The sequence below is a fragment of the Blennius ocellaris genome, assembly GCF_963422515.1.
Source record: "Blennius ocellaris genome assembly, chromosome: 7".
NCBI classification, from domain to species: Eukaryota; Metazoa; Chordata; class Actinopteri; order Blenniiformes; family Blenniidae; genus Blennius; species Blennius ocellaris.
The window spans coordinates 20,247,361-20,263,740 of record NC_137656.1 but is presented as its reverse complement, the minus strand read 5'-3'; the positions used below and the strand labels follow the sequence as shown (position 1 = coordinate 20,263,740).

Here is a 16,380-nt window from a genome sequence, read left to right as displayed (position 1 = left end):
ACAAATGAGCCTTGACGTGATTTGGTGATGGACGGTTGGAGAAGTCGTCAGGTAATGATGCTCAGAATAGTATTACACTGATCTGTCTCTAATGTGGATCGATGTCCACTAATAGCATTGAATCTGAAAAATTACTGGCTTTAAAATGTTCTTGTATCAGCTGGCTGTGTCTGTTCAACTTTTCATGTGAGTTAAAGCTCCTAAATAAGGCCACGGATGGATGGAGACTCCCTGCCTTCAGTCTTAATTACTGTCAAAGGGCCTACTTTCAGCCATGTCATCAATAGTTGGCCTTCTTGCGAGCGTCATAATTTGCAGGTATAAGAAGTAACAAACTTTTTTTCTGTAAATGAACAGTAAAAAGTACTGAGAGTCCTGGTAGAATATTATATTTAAAACCTTAGGAAAATCAAGCACCTCTCTCCATCTCACCCTGCCTGCTGCAGGGAAGTCAAAACATTCCTCTAGGTTCCATTTTTTTGTTGTTGTTTATTTTCAAAATATGATTTGCTAACTTGTTAATTCTCTATTTGTGCATTTATTTCAGTAATTATTTGGACATTAAGATTTTATTAGGGACCTCGCCAACGGCTGGGCCCTAGGCCCAGCCAACGGCAGGTCTCTTTTGGATTTCGTCGTCGCCAAAAGTGTGGGGCCTCCGCAGGAGGCCCCACACACATCCAGGAACTCCCCTGACCCTCCCAGAGTGGCGCCCCCTTCGGGGGCGTGGCCACTACCTGGTGGTGAAATTCTATATTGTTCTTCGAATGTTTCTTATTATTATTATTTCATGGGACTCCTTACGCGTCAATCGCCTCAAATTTGACCCCCTAAACACGCTCAAAAACTCACCAAATTTGGCACACTCGTCAAAACTGGTGAAAAATTTAATAAAATCTAAAAAAATCCCCCCAAAATCAAAAAATGGCTCTCTAGCGCCACCTACACACTTTAAATCGTACGCCACGGTCCGTAGGAATGTCGTACAGAAAAACAGCGAATACGAAATTTGTTCGTCTACTCGAGCCCTACGACTCACGCGCTCTAACTTTTGGCCTAACTCCAACAGGAAGCCGGCTATTTGCCTTTCAATGTAAGGTATTCGCCCAAAAAAGGGAAAAAAAGGCAGAAACGGAAAATTTAACTCCTCATAGGGCGAAGGTCGCATCGGTTAAATTGAGATATACAAAAATAGAGGAGATTGTTTACTACTGAACTCTAGAGGGAAATTTTCTTACCTAGTCCAGTTTAATTTTTATTAGCCGTCCAAGCTCCCCACCCCCTAATCGCCTTTTTGGCTCCTGTCATCCATTAACATGGGGAAACCGAAAATTCTCCCTCAAAATCTACGATTTAAAACTCCCCGAACTACTCTTAACTGTTTGCAAACCGTGACTCTCAGCCACAAACCGAGGGCATCGCCACGTACACGAGACCCTGCCGAACAAGAGGATGTAACATATGTGGGGAAAATTCCACAACAAGTCCCCAGAATGACGAGTTAAAGCGACACAGTAACATTTTTTTCATTCTACATTTTTACATTGAATCCTGATGGGAGATATCCGGCGTTGTCGCCAAACAGCGCACCCTGGTGTCCAAAGTTTACCTCTGACTGCTTCCAAACCCGCACAGTATTAAAGAGGACAAAAATTCCTACAAAAGTATGGTATTTTTATCCACATACTCCCCCGATAAGTATAGATTAAGAGCAGTTGTTCGCAAAATCTTCTAATATAATCCTCCCTGTCTCACACTCTGACGTCAGAGTGTCCGCGCTCGGCGCAGCTGTGAAATTCTCCACTGTGATTGGTCAGTGCATCACTCCATATATGGGCAGCTTCCTGTAGCTTCAGGCTCATCACTGCTGTGTGATTGACAGCCTGTCATATCCTGCAGTTTGACCTGAGAGTGACCTCACCAGTCATTCTCAGGTCAGGTTACTCTCATGTGACCTGACCTCACTCTCGTGTCTCATGTTCTCCTGTCATGAGGACATGCAAAACCTGTACGAGGTCTGGCCTGAGACATGTAATTCATGTCGGTGAGAGTTTGTGAAAAACCTTTATTGCTGGATCAATCACACCTTCGTTTACGCCGACAAAGGCCGGGCCTCCTAGGCCCGGCACTCCACCAGGTCACTCTCATGTCACACACTGACCTCCGTAGGAGGCCTGGCCTGAGGCCATATAATTCATGTCGGTGGAAGTTTTTGAAAAACCTTTATTGTTCCATAAGTGCAGTGTCATTCACACTAGAATTGAAGTAAGACCAGATTCGGGATCGGGGCAACCTGGGGAGTACCACACTGAGCTTTTCATGTGTATCCGCTAGCTTGCGGCATAGCATGCACATTAGCATGCTACCAAACATTGTCCGATTGAGCTGAAATTTGGTAGGTGGCCTAATGGGAGCGCTGCGGTCACAAACCACTAACTAATTACCTGGTTTTGACCCCGCATTTTCAAAATAAAAGTACTAATTTTTTTTTTTTTTTTTTTTTGCTTAAATAATATTTTTTTTAATTAACCGTTCATAGCCACCCCCCCGACGGGCAATCTCGAGGTCCCGACCAATGCTGCTTGCAGCTTTAATTTAGGGTTAGAGTTTAAGTGCAAGCTGACATAAATGCATCATAATACAATATATTCCTGACATAGTAATGTCCTCTTTAGAATTGTATCACTTGTGTTTAAGTAGAGGTGCTCAGCCCTGGACCTGGAGAGCTCCTGTCCTGCATGTTTTAGCTCTCTCTCTCTGCTTCAGTACAACCGACTCTCATGGTTTTGTCCTCACCAAGCATCTAACAAGGCCCAACAATGATCCAGGATCAGTGCTGGGGACCCGCAGGTTTAAATTGATAAAAGAAAGCCCATGGGATACAAACAACACAGGCAGGAAAAAAAAGATCCATATTTTTCACAGGTCCAGTTTATTTATACTCCTGTCACAAATGTAATTCCTTCACCTACAATAGAATGCACCAGTCATCATATTTTCAGTAAAGTGAACCAGTGTTTTGCATTCGTCTACAAGCACAGAATGAGAAAAGAAGCCTATGAACCCTTCCTCTCTGATATAAATGTAAGTGAAGGGCGTACAATTGGTAATGGGTCTCTTTGTAATTACAGTGGCTCTGCTTTACCTGCATTATAATTTGAATCCAACTCTATACATGGGTATGTCAGAGCATCTACATGGGGGTCAGTGTGAAACAGCAAACACATGCTTGTGTATGTGTGTGAAAGGGGCAGACAGAGAGGGAGGGGCAGACCTCAGAGAGAGGAAATAGTGGGCAGTGCCTCGTCTTTCATCGCCGCACTAATGAGCCCCGAGACACGCAGACTGGAAACAGCAGTATTGTTCTCTCCCTGCCCCGGTCAACAAATCCTATACAGCTACTGACACACAGAGACACATGTATACTCAGAGTGGGACATTGGCACACAAAGATGCATACAATGTGGCAGACCCACAAGGCCTCTTGCACACACACACATATATAGGAGGGTACTGTTGTTCTCTCGTGAAATGCAAAGGCTCCACTTTGATTTGATTGGTGAAGTGTGTGTGTCGTAACAAGCTGCTCATTTCTGTTTGAATCCAAGTTATGGGAATATCTCGCATCTTTTTTTAAACGTCCTGTCTGGTCAACTGGCGCGCGCTCAAAGAGCTGAGGAAAAGCTGTTCAAACCAAAGCTCGGAGACAAACACAACACACTTCATCTTTTTGCTGAGAGGCCAGACAATTTCTGCTCCATTATTATAACCTGTCTCCCGTCTATAATACAAATATGAGCGATGGCTTGAGGAACGCTTGGACCGCCAGCGAAACCCATGATCTTTTACTGCATCCAAGCCATACCGCACAGTGTAATTTCTTTTTTTTGTTTTTTTGCTGGAAGTCATTCTCAAAAACAATTTCCCTGCCCCAGGGTTGACCAAAAAAAGCTCATCTCTTGGAGAGTGGACAAAACAATGGTTATGAGATGCCTGAGGTTGTGCAGGATGTGAGGCAGTGTGGTTAAAAGAAGCAATCTCGGATAATGTTTGTGGAAAAAATGACCCAGAAAGTCCCCTAAGGTTGTTCATACCACTGTTCATCTGGCTTAAAACACAAACACAGAAAACCTACAGCTTGGTGGTTGTGAACTCTTCCAAGGAAGTCCTCGTCAGCGATCAATAGAAACAGGATTGTGTTTATGTTTTAACAAAATACTTTTATTGACCAGATTTAACCCTGTTCCTCTCACCTAGCTGATAAAACAACTCTCAAAATCTACTGTCCGATGATGGATACAAGTATCTTTCTGGAATGTATGACACACAAAATAATGGCAAATCCTTTATCTGTCCCTCCAAAACGTACTCTATTAAGTATCTTGGTAGCCTGAATTCACGCAGTATGATTTTTCTCTGAATATATCTTGGAATTGGTGAAAGGAATGAATAGAGTAACATAAGTGCTGAAGAGAAATGCTGGTCCTCACTTTTTCTATTTACTTGGTGCCCATTCCCAGTGTGTGTGTGTGTGTGTGTGTGTGTGTGTGTGTGTGTGTGTGTGTGTGTGTGTGTGTGTGTGTGTGTGTGTGTGTGTGTGTGTGTGTGTGTGTGTGTGTGTGTGTGTGTGTGTGTGTGTGTGTATGCATGCATGCAACCATCATTCTTATCCTTTGTTTATTCATTGATTTTTTTTTTCAGAAGCTGCGGTTTGACTGAATTATTACATTTGAGCAGAGTTTGGCTCACTTTTCCCTCTTGATTATATGCTAAGCTACACATCCTAAGCTCAACATTTTACTTGGGTATGTGTCCAGTTGTGAGTGAATCTACAACTGCAATTGCTAAATTAAATAATCCCCAATAATCAAAATGTCACTGAGCTCAAGGTACTTATAGACTTACTTGGTCAAGAAAGTCAAGATGATTTTAGTCATTTCATTCATGAAGGAACACTTTCTTCAACGTATCTGGTTTCTGCTTCCAGCTAATGTATTTATTCCACAGTCATAACAGTGGAGTAGCAATAAATATCTCCCAACACACAAAAAAAAAGCTAATCCCAAAATCTACAATTATCCTCCATTACGCACCATCCCTGTCTGCATTTAGTTTGTGGCCTAATGTTTTTTTTTTCTCTCTCTCCTTCAGGGACCTCAAGCACAATCTAATCAGCACCATCATGCCCGGAGCCTTCCGAGGTCTGTCTGAGCTTCGGAAACTGTAAGTAGACAACAGCATGATTCACGCGCTGGTTAATTAATGGCAGAAGTAGAAGATGTTAATCATTTGTTTCCCGACTCAAGTCGACTTTTTAGGTATAGTATAGTAACTCACATATTTAGAACTTTTTACTTTTACTCCCTACATTTTAGCACAAATATCTGTACTTTCTATTCCTTACATTCTTCAAACAGCCTTGTTACTTGTTTTAACCTCTCCAGATAATAATTCAGAGTTACAGTGAAAGGATCCAGGCAGCGGACAGATAATGAAGTGGCAGGACTTGACAAATTCAAGACTTCAAAAGACTCAAGTAGAATTCATACTGGTCAAACTCTGGTCACTTTAATACATGTTGTATACACTTAGAACATAATTTAACCTCTGAACCAGAACTATGGTCTATGATTTATGCCATTGCCAGTGAGCTGGTGTATGCTGACAAACACAGTGTCACAATAACAATAGTCGTCAAAGCATGTGCAAATAACCCACAACCACAACATGGTTTCAGATTCATATAAAAAAGAGCACTGTGTATCAATAAGTATACTCAAAAACATTTCAGTGCTTCAGTATTTTTTATGTTTACTTAAGTGAAAAAATTGAATCGGCACTTTTACAGATATCAACGTGTTTTAGAATCTGCTTTTCTTCTTAAGTAAAGAATAGGAATACGTTTGCCAGCTCTGGTTCACACCAAGAAACCACGAATCATCACAGTTGTGTGTTTTGACATGACAGACAGTAGAGTTTAACTTGTTTATGACGGCTCATCAAGATTGACAGTAGCTCAGACAAAGTCACATATATGCTGTTTTGGCAGCTCGTGGCAGATGTTATATTGAGCTCCCAGTGTTAGTGTGACCATAAAGGCCTCGTTCAAATGTTTCTGCTGATCTTTGCGGAGGCCCTGGGATGTCATCTCTATGCCCCGCATCACCCCTGAGGAAACCTCAGAGGCTCCTCACACGGTATTGAATGTGACAAGGCGGCTGTTTGCAGCCGCTCGCTGTTCACTCGTTGTGTTTTTGGACACTTGAGGTCTGGTTGCAGCGTGGGTCGAGACTGTTCGTCTGTGCCGCTCCGCGTGACTCCCCGTCCCTCCTCCCCCTACTTGTGTTTTCCCTGCAAGGTCTGGGGCTTCTCAAAACAAACAAGGGGAGATAAACACATGCTCTGGACAGCTCTCTGCTGGGTAGTGTCAGAGGTGCAACAGAGCAGATCCCTCTCTGGCTGCAGCTATACATCACACTCAGAGGCAGAACAGGGGCCCTGCTTTTACCCCGGCAGTGATAAACTTTTACTCTGGCACCGTGGAGTCCTGATAAGAGAAAGTGGCAGGGACTGCTGGCATGTTTATATAAATCGGAACTTTCTAAGGCTCCGTATCACTATTTGATTAATTGTAAACCAAAGCAAAGGAGGCCCTGAAAAGTTTTCAACATGCCTATTATGAATATGTAATATGTGATCTGATAACATGAACGCAAAGGCTTAAGATACCAAAATATGTGGCTGAGTGGCTGAGCTAACACATTCCATTGTATTTTCGCACTTTCAGCGACTTGTCCAACAACCGCATTGGCTGCTTGTCTGCAGACATGTTCCAGGGACTGACCAATCTCACTAAACTGTAAGAGACACATCCACAAAACAAAATGCTGTACCGCTCAATTTGTGGCAAAGCGATTGAGTTCATTTATCTGATCTGGCCCTGTGGTAGAAACCTGTCTGGTAACATCATATCGACCATGGATCCAGGAGTGTTTGAAGAGCTGCCGTCCCTCAAGCTCGTGTGAGTGTTTCAGTTTCAAGTAATCTTTAACTCATGTTCAATTAAAAGTATTCATTTTGTGTTTTTCATGTGAAATGGAATATTTAATGATTTTATGAGTGGTGACATGCTTTAACCCTGAGTTCACCTTGGATCAACTTCAATGGATGGATGGATGGATGGCTGGATGGGTGGATGGATGGATGGATGGATGGATAGATGGACAATGCACTGGGCGGGCCCAACTATTTATTTGTCCAAAACATGTTTTGTACCTGCAGCAAATGAGGAGTCTTAACAATGCAATGCAAAAATGTCATGGCATGTCAAATCTGTAATGAGATCAGAAATTGTACCTGCAAAAAGGAAAATAAGTATTATTTCTCTCTCCAGGAACTTTAACTCAGACTACCTGTCCTGTGACTGTGGTCTGCGATGGGTCCCGGGCTTCTTCCGCAGCAGTTCAGCGCGACTGGGGGATGAAACCCTGTGTGCCTACCCCAGGAGTCTCAAGGGAAAGCCCCTGCGTGGGCTTAGAGAAAGCCAGCTGAGCTGTGGTGAGAGTCTGGCTACATATGAATGAGGTGGTTTGCCACTTTATTTTAGAGAACATTGGACTATGAGTGACAATGACAGTGCCCTCATAATAACACGCCACATCATTTCAGCTATTTCAAGAATTGTTGGTCCAGAAGGGTTGGAAGTTGGAACAGATCTGCACCAAGAAAACCCTGCAGAGAATCTTTTCAAAAAGTATCAATGAACAGTGTTGACAGCTAATCCTGTGGGTTGCATTTATGAATTGCTGCAGTCTGCATCCAATCTGCTCCAAACAGTGGACTCAAACTAGCTTCTGTGGAAACATTTAGCTGAGGTTGGGTAATGAGAGAGCAGCACAAGTCATTTGGACTGAAGTGTGATGGTCACATCTGCATCTTTTCCCACCATGTCTTTCAGACGGTCCTCTGGAGCTGCACACCCTGTCCCTGCTGCCGTCCCAGCGCCAGGTGGTCTTCAGAGGGGACCGCTTGCCCTTCCACTGCACCGCCGCCCTGGTGGACAAGATCACCACCGTGCACTGGCGTCACAACGGTCAGCTGGTGACCTCTGATCCTGAAATGGGTGTCCAACTGGAGGACAGTGTGCTGCACGACTGCACCTTCATCACCAGGTGCTGCTGGCTCTCTGAGCTCACTTCTCCTTGAACGTTTACTCTATTACTACAAAGTGTAATGCCACACAAATGAACAAGGGTTTTACTACTTGAACATGATGTGTTGATAATGTCAGATAATGAGCTGTCTATTTTGTCTTCATCCAGCGAGCTCATTCTCTTCAACGTACATGTGGAGGCCAGTGGAGAGTGGGAGTGTGTGGTTTCCACCGGGCGGGGCAATACCTCCCGCACTGTTGAAATAGTGGTGCTGGAGAACAGTGCCTCCTTCTGTCCAGAAGATAAAGTTGTCAACAACCGTGGGGAGTTCAGGTTGGTTACAGTTACACTGATGTTTATCTTAAACAAAAAGAAATAAAAGAAAGTCAGGTGTCTCAGTGTTCTCTGGGCTTATTTACCAGGTGGCCAAGAACTCTGGCAGGCATCACCTCTCATCAGTACTGCCTGCAGCTGCGCTACACTTCAGTGCCTGTGGAGGGAGGGATGGAGCAGAAGAAAGCGTCTCGATACTGTGACCGCTCTGGACAATGGCAGGATGGCGACTACTCCAACTGTCATTACACCAACGGCATCACCCGAGTCCTGCATACCTTCATCCTGGTCAGTATGGCAGCCGGCAAAATAGCAGCTCCACAGTCTGTCATGAAATAATGCCTCAAGGTCTGACTGAAGTTTTGCTCTTACATTTCAGAGACCCATCAATGCGTCCAATGCTGTCACTGTGGCGCATCAAGTTCGCACGTACACAATGGAGAGCACAGGCTTCACTGATTCAGTAGATGTCATGTATGTGGCGCAAATCATGGAGAGGTTCATGGAATATGTCAGACAGCTGCGGGAGGTGAGAAAAGCTTTTCAGTTAATGATTTAAGATGGATCTTTTTCAGCCATGCTCTTGTGACGTCTTCTCTGGGTGTCAGCATCTTTTTAAATCTCTGTACAAATGTCTGCATGTGTTCCAGTTGTCGGAGGTGATGGTGGAAATGGGCAGTAACCTGATGCAGGTGGACAATCAGATTCTTGCTCTTGCTCAGAGAGAGAAGAGAGCCTGTAGCTCCATAGTCTACTCTCTGGAGACCTTGGCCTGGCCCCAGCTGCACAGTCATGCTCAAGACTTCTCCATGGTGAAGACCATCAATGTTTTATTCTGGTTTTTTTCTTTTGTTCCATGATAAGATTTATTTTCCATACAATACATTCATAGTTGCTGTAGAATCATATCAAATGCGTAAATACAATGTGATAACAGGACATTTACTGTATATGCAACAAATGTATATGTAATGAAGTTTAACATGTTTAAGGTTGCAATTAATTTTAAAGCCTCTATATTTTTTGTCACATTTTCTTCAACTTATACCTTTTTCACCTTTTTACCTTTTCGCCTACAAAGTAATCATAAGAAAATACATTTTTAAAAATACACAAACAGCTGTAATATATGTATGAAAAGCAGAAGTAACTGACCAAAGTGTTTGACTGAAACAGGTATCTAAAAACATTGTGATGGAGGCTCATCTTATCCGACCAGCCCACTTCACTGGTATAACCTGCACGGCGTATCAGCGTCGCGATGTGTCCACGAGCAGTCCCGGAATTGACGTGCCAGAATCCATCCATGAACAGCAGCTGCATTTCCGCTGCAGCACTGGTTCCCATAACACCTCTCTCAACAATTTTCCACTGAAGGTGAAGCATGCGCAAACTCGTAGTGTCTCTCCTCTCTTCTTACCTCATACATACTGTTCACCAACAATTCTGCCTTGATTGACAGTTATTATGTTTTATTGGTCAATTTCAGCAAATAAATACATACTTTATTTTTTTTTTTTTCCCTTTTGTCCAGAATTCTGTAGCCCTGGCTTCTGTGACTCTTCCAGCGACTCTGCTTCCTCCCGATGCTTCAGCAGATTGTAAGCTCCAGTTTGTAGCTTTTCGAACAGGAAGCTTCTTTCCCCTGTCGGGAAACTCCAGCAACGCTGAACACTCGCGCAGACGTAGTGTCAACACTCCTGTCATCTTTGTGGGCCTTGGTAAGGAGACATCTCAGCCAAAGCTTTTTTTTAGGGGTTATACATTGAAAGAAAACTGTTCTATAAAATAGTTAAAAGCCTGCTTAAAATGTACAAATTGTGCAAATTATGTAAACCTTGGTAATGTAATTATTCTATTGCATTATTATCAGGAGTCCAACACTCAGTCAGCTTTCACTCTCCACCAGAATACCCTAACACGCTTTACAGATGTGATGCTGGTGCCAAGTCACATCAAAATTACATTGTGATAAACAAATCTACAGTGACAGTGTAATCTCATCGAGCAATTTAAACGATATATCTGACAATTTTGTTTTGGCATTTTTGTCTTATTTATTGAGATTGTTCAGTGTCACATTTGTTGCAATGTCTTTTGGTTTGTCTTTATCTTTTTTTATCTAACATACAAAGGTTAAATACATTCATTGTGATAGAATAATGTATATAAATGTAAATATAATCACATTCATCTGCAATTCAAAGCACGTCTGAAAGGTTTTTGTTACTTAAATTTCATTCCATCCCACCATAGATGGTTGCAGCATGTGGAACAACTCGGAGGCCATCTGGGTGTCACTGCGCCACTTGTCCCCCGGTACGGATGCAGTGGCGGCCCAGTGGAGCCTGAGGGGACTGGAGAAGCAGGGCGGCTGGAGCCAGGAGGGCTGCCGGCTGGCCCACACTGATAGCAGCACATCCACAATGCGCTGCTCCGTGCTTGGAAACTATGCTGTGCTGCAGGTAGAATTACTTTGAATATTTTACCCCAACATTATCAACTGGCAACCTCTGTTCCAACTTTTTGTGTGCTGCAAGCACTTTTTCTTAAGCGCCATAAATCACTGGTTTCATAGGTGATGGATGGTGGAGAGTAATTTTAATTATATTTCTGGTAGCAGGTATAATAACTCTGCAATCACTATAGTAATGATGTAGAAAGAACAATTAGATTTATGCATAGTAATCAATTAACCTGATTTAGACAATTAATTTTATTAAACTACGAGCCACAATCTTTGCATTTTGGCCATCTGCAGAGCAAAACTACTTTTTTTTTGGCCCTCACAATTATTATAATTGCTTGTCCCCGATGTAGTTCATGCAACACCACTAAGACTTTCTTGTTTTCTTTTTTTAGGAGGTGCCTGAGTTCCCCAACTCCAGTCCCATCTCTGTCAGGGTGCTCCACCCTGTGGTCTATGCCTGCACTGCAGTGCTCCTCCTTTGCCTCTTCACCATCATTATCACTCATATACTTCACCACAGGTACTGTCGTGTATCTCTATAGAGATTTGTCATTGCTGCTTGTTAGTACGCTTCATCCTCTCATTAACTGCCACTGTCACTCTCACAGTTCCATTCACATATCCAGGAAAAGTTGGCACACACTGTTGAATATGTGCTTCCACATCGCCATGACAACAGCGATCTATGCAGGCGGCATAAGCTTAACAAGCTACCCAGTGGTTTGCCAAGCGGTAAGTTCACTAATTTCTTCACAAATTGTCAGATTTTCCTTCAACAGCATTTTTAGTGGCACACAAGTGAACTAATGTGAATGCAACACACAACAGGTGGGCATTGCCCTGCACTACTCCTCCCTCTCGACCCTGCTGTGGATCGGAGTCAGTGCCAGGGTCATTTACAAAGAGGCTGTGTGGAGAATGCCCCAGGCTCCAGAGGGAGAGTCTCCTGCTCCACCTACTCAGCGACCTATGCTCAGGTCAGTGAGCAAGCCACAACTCACCTTCCACCCACGTCCTCCACCATGAGATGTTTGTTTTCAGTACGGTTTATGTCTTAGACAGATGCGCAAGTGCGTTTTGCATGGCCACCCAACGTGTTCACCATCAAAAGCAGCCATTGTCCTCCAGCAACCAAAGTCCCTCTGTTTTTAAGAAAATTTGGGGGGGGCATAACAGATTGAATGCTGAAAGGCAAAAAGGGCCCTGAGCTGAGATGAGTATGGGAGGGGAGGAATGTGTGAGACCAACATGACAGAAGCAGTGGGAGTTGTCATAAATCTGAGCGGGGTGACTCAAGGGGTGCACTGTCTTGCCCAATATTCTCCTCCATTACTCCTCCCACTTTTCTGCCCCTGTGATATTGAAAACTGCAGGCATACACTATGCCCCTGACCCCAGTGAACCTTCAGCCACCCGCTTTGTTGCCCACTCAGCCCACATGGGATTGGGCTGCAATAAATCTAAGACTTCTGGACTCTGTATTGATCCTTGTTACACTCTGCCTCCAGAGAAAGCAAAGAATCACACAACTCTGTTGAGGGTATAACCAGAGAGACATTAAATCATCCAAAATGAGACTGTTGTACCCTACACATTTTAAACACACCCACACTCCCAAAGTTGTTGTTGTGAATTAAACATGATATGGTCCCTTTTCTACAAATTATAGCTGAGAACTTGTGTTTGATGTGTTTTCTCTGTTGTTAAAGGTTCTATCTGATAGCTGATGGAGTTCCGCTTATTATTTGTGGGATCACTGCAGCTGTCAATGTCAACAACTATGGAGACAACAGCCCATAGTAAGTTGTATTCTCTTGACTCTGTGTTGATTCATTTGTGGCTGAATCGAATGTGTACATTGTGTAAACTACTGAACACACAAAGATGTTATTGTTTTTCACACGGACTCCTCTGCCATCTATTCCCACTCTTGCAGCTGCTGGTTGGTCTGGCGCTCCAGTCTGGGGTCTTTCTTTGTCCCTGCTGGCCTTGTGGTGTTGGTGACCTGGATCTACTTCCTGTGCACTGTATTTCGCCTGAGGCACCGCATGGTCAAAGAATGCACAGGAACCACCCTGTCCTCTCCTGAGACCGAGAGCCATCCTGCGCTGACAGGAAGCACCAGCCTGCTCTCCACAGACTCTGCGGTGGGACCTATGAACCCCATTATTCCTCCAGAGGATCAGTACTCACTGAAGACACAGTTCTCTGTGCTGGTGGCCACCCACTTTCTTTTTGTGGTTCTGTGGTGTTGTGGAGCCATGGCAGTGTGGCTCACAGGTCACATCAGCCTGCTCTTCAGCTGCCTTTATGGGATGACTGCCACCATTTTGGGGATTTTTCTGGTGGTTCATCACTGCTTCCGCCGCCTGGACGTGCAGGCATCGTGGCTTTCTTGTTGCCCAGGCTATCGCCGCTCCCGCCCCATGTCTCCTTACACACATACCTGCACTACTGGGAGCGGAGTGCATACGTCAGAGCAGGGCTCCCAACTTTTCATCAACTGCCATCCACCAGCAGACTCTCATAACTCATCGTCAGCTCGATCGTCGTCCACGCCCAGTGGGATCAGCAGCGTGGGGCCGGGGCCCTGCAAGCTCACCAACTTGTTGCAGGTGGCACAAGACGGTTCAAACCACACGTCTCGTGTCCCCACAGGCAACAACACCAGCACCAGTACTGACAACATCACCAAGCCAACAAACAATGCTGTGGCCACCAATCACTGTGCAGCTCCAGTGCATCCCCAGAGGAGGAAAGTGAGCAGCAGAACTAAACCAGGCAGTAGTCAGTATTATCATCGGGGCGAGGGCAGAGGTCACTATCGTCTCAAAGCCCTCAGGACTGCAGGAGGTGGGGGCAGTCTTGGGGCTTTAGGCCCCACAGGGTTAGAACACATCAGTTCATCAAATGCTGTTTACAAACAGGCCACAAGTGAGAATGGCAGCATCCACCACAGCCTGTCCGAGAACCAGGCGAGCCCTTTGACCAATGGGAAGCGGGTGGGAGAGTCGGTCGCGACAAGCCCCTCAGAGGGAAGCGACGGCGGCAGCAGTGGCAGTCGCAAACCCTTCCCGCTGCTGCCTTCTGTGGCCAGCAGAGCAGCTGGACACGGTGCTCAGAGACGATGTGCCAGCAAAGACAATTTGAAACTGGCAGCGACATCCGACCGTGAAAGTAAGCGCTGCTCGTACCCTTTGAACAGTGTCACCACCACCGTGCCAGGAGCCGCCACCACGAATGGCACTCTGAAAAACTCAGTGCTCGAGCTGGAGCAGGACATGAGTGGCACAGACCAATCCCAAAGCTCTGTGGGAATGAAGAGTGGCTTGTGGAAAAGTGAAACCACAGTGTAAACTAGAAATCCATGTGAACACCTATGCATGACCTTATTGAACTCTTACATGACTTGGTTATGTTTTAATGGTCTCTTAATAATTATATAATTTAAGATGTAATTTCATGAAGGCTTCCAGGACCCTAAACTGGTACTTTTGCCTCTGTAGCATTGTAAGAGTTTGCTGTGAAATGATAACGCAATGAGGCAGTTGTTTTTTTTTTTTGTCTTTTTTATTCTGTCATTTTCAAACATAGGACACACATTTATTTTATTCACTTTACAAAAAAAGGTTCAAGATGATTCTGAAATTGGCATATGATGTTGATTTTGGATATGTAATGAAAGCTTTATTGTTTTAGTTGACATTCTTTTCTATGCATATCAACTATAGCATGAAATAGAATACAGGACGTTCTATTTCCAAAGTACAGCTATATGCATTTATTTTGTGGACAACCTTTCACCTTCCTTTGTTTGTGGGCTCATGTATGCACTTGTGCGCGTGTATGGGTGTGTGTGTGTGTGTGTGTGTGTGTGTGTGTGTGTGTGTGTGTGTGTGTGTGTGTGTGTGTGTGTGTGTGTGTGTGTGTGTGTGTGTGTGTAGCTGTACAGAAACTCAGAGTGCATTAAAAACGCTATGCGACTTTACATCATAGAAAATGCTTCTTTTTTGTCACAGTCCTCTCGTCAGCTTTGATAAACAGTCGGAATTCTTAAAAAAAATGTTGGTTAGACTATCAACTTTTAAGATTTTGTCAAACCCACCTTGCCAAGCATTTTATTCAATGCAGTAATACTCAGCTCAAAATAATTAAAGTAACTCAGTTGTAGTAACAACTTTTTTCATGATGAAGACATTTAGATGCTTGACTAAACTTCAAAAGTATGTGTTCATACTTACACACTGAGTTATTCCTGGATCCGTTGAGTACACTTGCAATTTAGGACATTACATTAGCAGGAAATGGTATTTCCACACAGCACAATGTCAGTGTTTTCCCCCATTGTTCTTTGGGTCACATACTAGATGTTGTAACTAACAGATGTTTCAGTGTTGTCAGCTTGTGATGCATACTACACAGTGTTTACTATATGAGCTATTTTTTGTTAGTCTTAAGCATAATGTGAAATTGACTTATCTAGAACATGTTGAACAAAAGCACGTTTTGAGAAATATTTGTCTCACATGGGATTGAGAACAAGTCATAAGAGTTTATTTCTAGTACAAACGTAACTGAGTCAGCAACAACGGTTTATTAGTTTCCAATTTTAGGGATATGCAGCACATGTTATATTTTCAAATATACAATTAATTACTCTTTATTTACACAATTTGTTTCAACAAACTGTATCTCTAAATATTTATATCTCAGTTTTAGATTTCATGAAATGTTTTTTGTTTCTTTTTTAACAACTAATACATGGATGGTTTTACAATATAATCTCTTTAGGATGTTACACAATCATACAAAACACGAGAAATATTCAACACTTGTTCATGTTGTGTCCAAAATGTATGAAGGATACTACTTGAGGAAAAAACTGTAAAAAAAAATTCCTATTCATGTACCATTTCTGGTCACATCGTGGGATACAGTTGTGAACTCTATAGCAATCTTGACTGCATAATAGTTCTAGACTGAGCGCTGTGCAAATTTAATACTTATTGTGACGAAAGTCACAATGTATTTCATCTCATAAAAACCATCACTTTGAACATCGACTTCGTAATTTGAAAATACAGTTAAACTCTAACTTTTATCATGATCTCAAACATGTGGTATCTGTTTGTGTATTTATGTATTTAATGTTTTTACTGTCCTGTGATCATTTCACAGACTGGCAGTCTAATTTGGGTTTTAAAAACCAAAACAAAGTCAGAACTGTAGCATGGCCGTCTTCTTAACGGTCTCGTGTGTTCACGCACTCTCCTTCTAATACCCAATCACTGACCGGGGTTTATAATTGACAGACAAATCAGCCAATCGCGTAGCGATCTGTGGAGAATAGGCGGGGCTTCACGCCATCAGGGAAGTGTACAGTTGAAGTTAGCGGAGACAAAACGTCCTACATTGTGTATCTAC

The 16,380-nt window shown here is 43.4% G+C and overlaps 1 protein-coding gene across 1 annotated transcript in view; it reads left to right on the top strand.

Annotated features, from left to right (window-relative positions):
* adgra2 (adhesion G protein-coupled receptor A2) overlaps nucleotides 1-15,387 on the top strand; it is a 41,019-nt gene extending 25,632 nt beyond the window's left edge. Inside the window, exons 3-19 of the mRNA XM_080500055.1 lie at nucleotides 5,152-5,223; nucleotides 6,788-6,859; nucleotides 6,950-7,021; nucleotides 7,394-7,557; nucleotides 7,958-8,171; nucleotides 8,322-8,486; nucleotides 8,576-8,774; nucleotides 8,866-9,015; nucleotides 9,137-9,298; nucleotides 9,663-9,863; nucleotides 10,021-10,207; nucleotides 10,743-10,951; nucleotides 11,349-11,476; nucleotides 11,565-11,688; nucleotides 11,785-11,933; nucleotides 12,666-12,755; nucleotides 12,893-15,387. Coding sequence (XP_080356181.1) covers nucleotides 5,152-5,223; nucleotides 6,788-6,859; nucleotides 6,950-7,021; nucleotides 7,394-7,557; nucleotides 7,958-8,171; nucleotides 8,322-8,486; nucleotides 8,576-8,774; nucleotides 8,866-9,015; nucleotides 9,137-9,298; nucleotides 9,663-9,863; nucleotides 10,021-10,207; nucleotides 10,743-10,951; nucleotides 11,349-11,476; nucleotides 11,565-11,688; nucleotides 11,785-11,933; nucleotides 12,666-12,755; nucleotides 12,893-14,312 — 3,778 coding nt within the window. The 3' untranslated portion in view covers nucleotides 14,313-15,387. The remainder of the gene's footprint in view (nucleotides 1-5,151; nucleotides 5,224-6,787; nucleotides 6,860-6,949; nucleotides 7,022-7,393; nucleotides 7,558-7,957; nucleotides 8,172-8,321; nucleotides 8,487-8,575; nucleotides 8,775-8,865; nucleotides 9,016-9,136; nucleotides 9,299-9,662; nucleotides 9,864-10,020; nucleotides 10,208-10,742; nucleotides 10,952-11,348; nucleotides 11,477-11,564; nucleotides 11,689-11,784; nucleotides 11,934-12,665; nucleotides 12,756-12,892) is intronic.
* Nucleotides 15,388-16,380: the final 993 nt, after the last annotated feature.